Below are 1,448 nucleotides of genomic sequence, written 5' to 3'. Positions count from 1 at the left end.
ATATATGATGTGGTCCCAAATGAAGTATATCACTTCTTTTTCTCTGATTTTCTCGAAAGCATGTTCTTCAACCCATTTAGAAAATTAATCAGTCATAAACAAAATAAACTGAGCTTTACCTGGGGTCGACGGGAGGGGGTTGACGATGTCCATCCCCCATTTCATGAAAGGCCATGGAGATAGGACCGAATGGAGTAGCTCCCCGGGTTGATGAATCACGGGCGCATGTCATTGGCATTTGTCGCATTTTTGAATGAACTCCTTCGCATCTTTGCTCATATCGGTCCAATAATACCCTGCTCTAATCGCTTTTGTGGACCAGAGAATCGGCACCGGAATGGTTTCCACAAGTGCCCTCATGAATTTCCCGTAGTATGTAATCGGTATCTCCTGGTCCCAAACATATTGCCAATGGTCCATCAAAAGTCCTTATGAATAGCATTCCGTCTTTGGATAGGGTGAATCGTGCTGCTTTTGTGCGCAAAGCTCTCGATTCCTTTGGATCTGATGGAAGCTTCCCGTTCTTGAAGTACTTTATATATCTATTTCTCCAATCCCAGGTTAGACTTGTGTAATTTATCTCGGCTTGACCTTCTTCGATCACCGATTTTATAAGTTGTACGACAGCCCCCGAGTTGAGTTCATCATCTTCGACCGATGAACCTAAGTTCGCAAGAGCGTCGGCCTCGCTGTTCTGTTCTCGGGGTACATATTGCAAAGTCCATTCTTTAAATTGATGTACAGTCACCTGTAATTTATCCAAGTACTTTTGCATTTGATTTTCTCGGACTTCAAAAGTCCCGTTAACTTGGTTTACCATGAGGTGGGAATCACACTTAGCTTCTATGATCTCTGCTCCCAAGCTTCTAGCTAGTTAGAGACCTGCAATCATGGCCTCATACTCGGCCTCATTGTTAGTCAATTTTGTTGTTCTGATAGACTGTCTAATTATATTACCTGTGTGTGATTTTAGTACAATGCCTAATCCGCACCCCTTCGCGTTCGAGGCACCGTCCATGAAAAGGGTCCAGACTCTCGAAGAGGTACCCGATTTTATAAGTAGCTCTCTTTCAATCTCGAGCACGAGGGTTGGCAAAAAGTCAGCCACGAAGTCTGCCAAGATTTGAGACTTGATAGCAGTTCGGGGTCGATACTCGATATCGTACCCACCGATTTCTATGGCCCATTTGGCCAATCGACCCGAAAGCTCGGGTTTGCACAAAATATTTCGAAGAGGATAAGTTGTTACAACATGTATCGGATGAGATTGGAAATATGGTTTTGACTTACCTAAGGTCTGACAGACATAATAAATAGGGAATTGCGTACCTCGTTCTTCTCGAACGAGGACTCTACTTACCGCTATCTCCGAGACAGCTAAGTACAAGTAAAGTTGTTCGTCCACTTTCGGGGTATGAAGCATAGGCGGGCTCGATAAATACCGCTTT

The 1,448-nt window shown here is 44.0% G+C and overlaps 1 protein-coding gene across 1 annotated transcript; it reads right to left on the bottom strand.

Moving 5' to 3' along the window:
- Positions 1–301: 301 nt before the first annotated feature.
- Positions 302–820, bottom strand: LOC138897155 (uncharacterized). Its single transcript, XM_070183113.1, has one exon. It carries the CDS (start codon positions 818–820, stop codon positions 302–304), a length of 519 nt encoding a protein of 172 aa, XP_070039214.1.
- Positions 821–1,448: the final 628 nt, after the last annotated feature.

The sequence above is a fragment of the Nicotiana tomentosiformis genome, chromosome 8 (assembly GCF_000390325.3).
Source record: "Nicotiana tomentosiformis chromosome 8, ASM39032v3, whole genome shotgun sequence".
Classification (NCBI taxonomy): Eukaryota; Viridiplantae; Streptophyta; class Magnoliopsida; order Solanales; family Solanaceae; genus Nicotiana; species Nicotiana tomentosiformis.
This window is presented reverse-complemented; position numbering and strand designations above follow the sequence as displayed.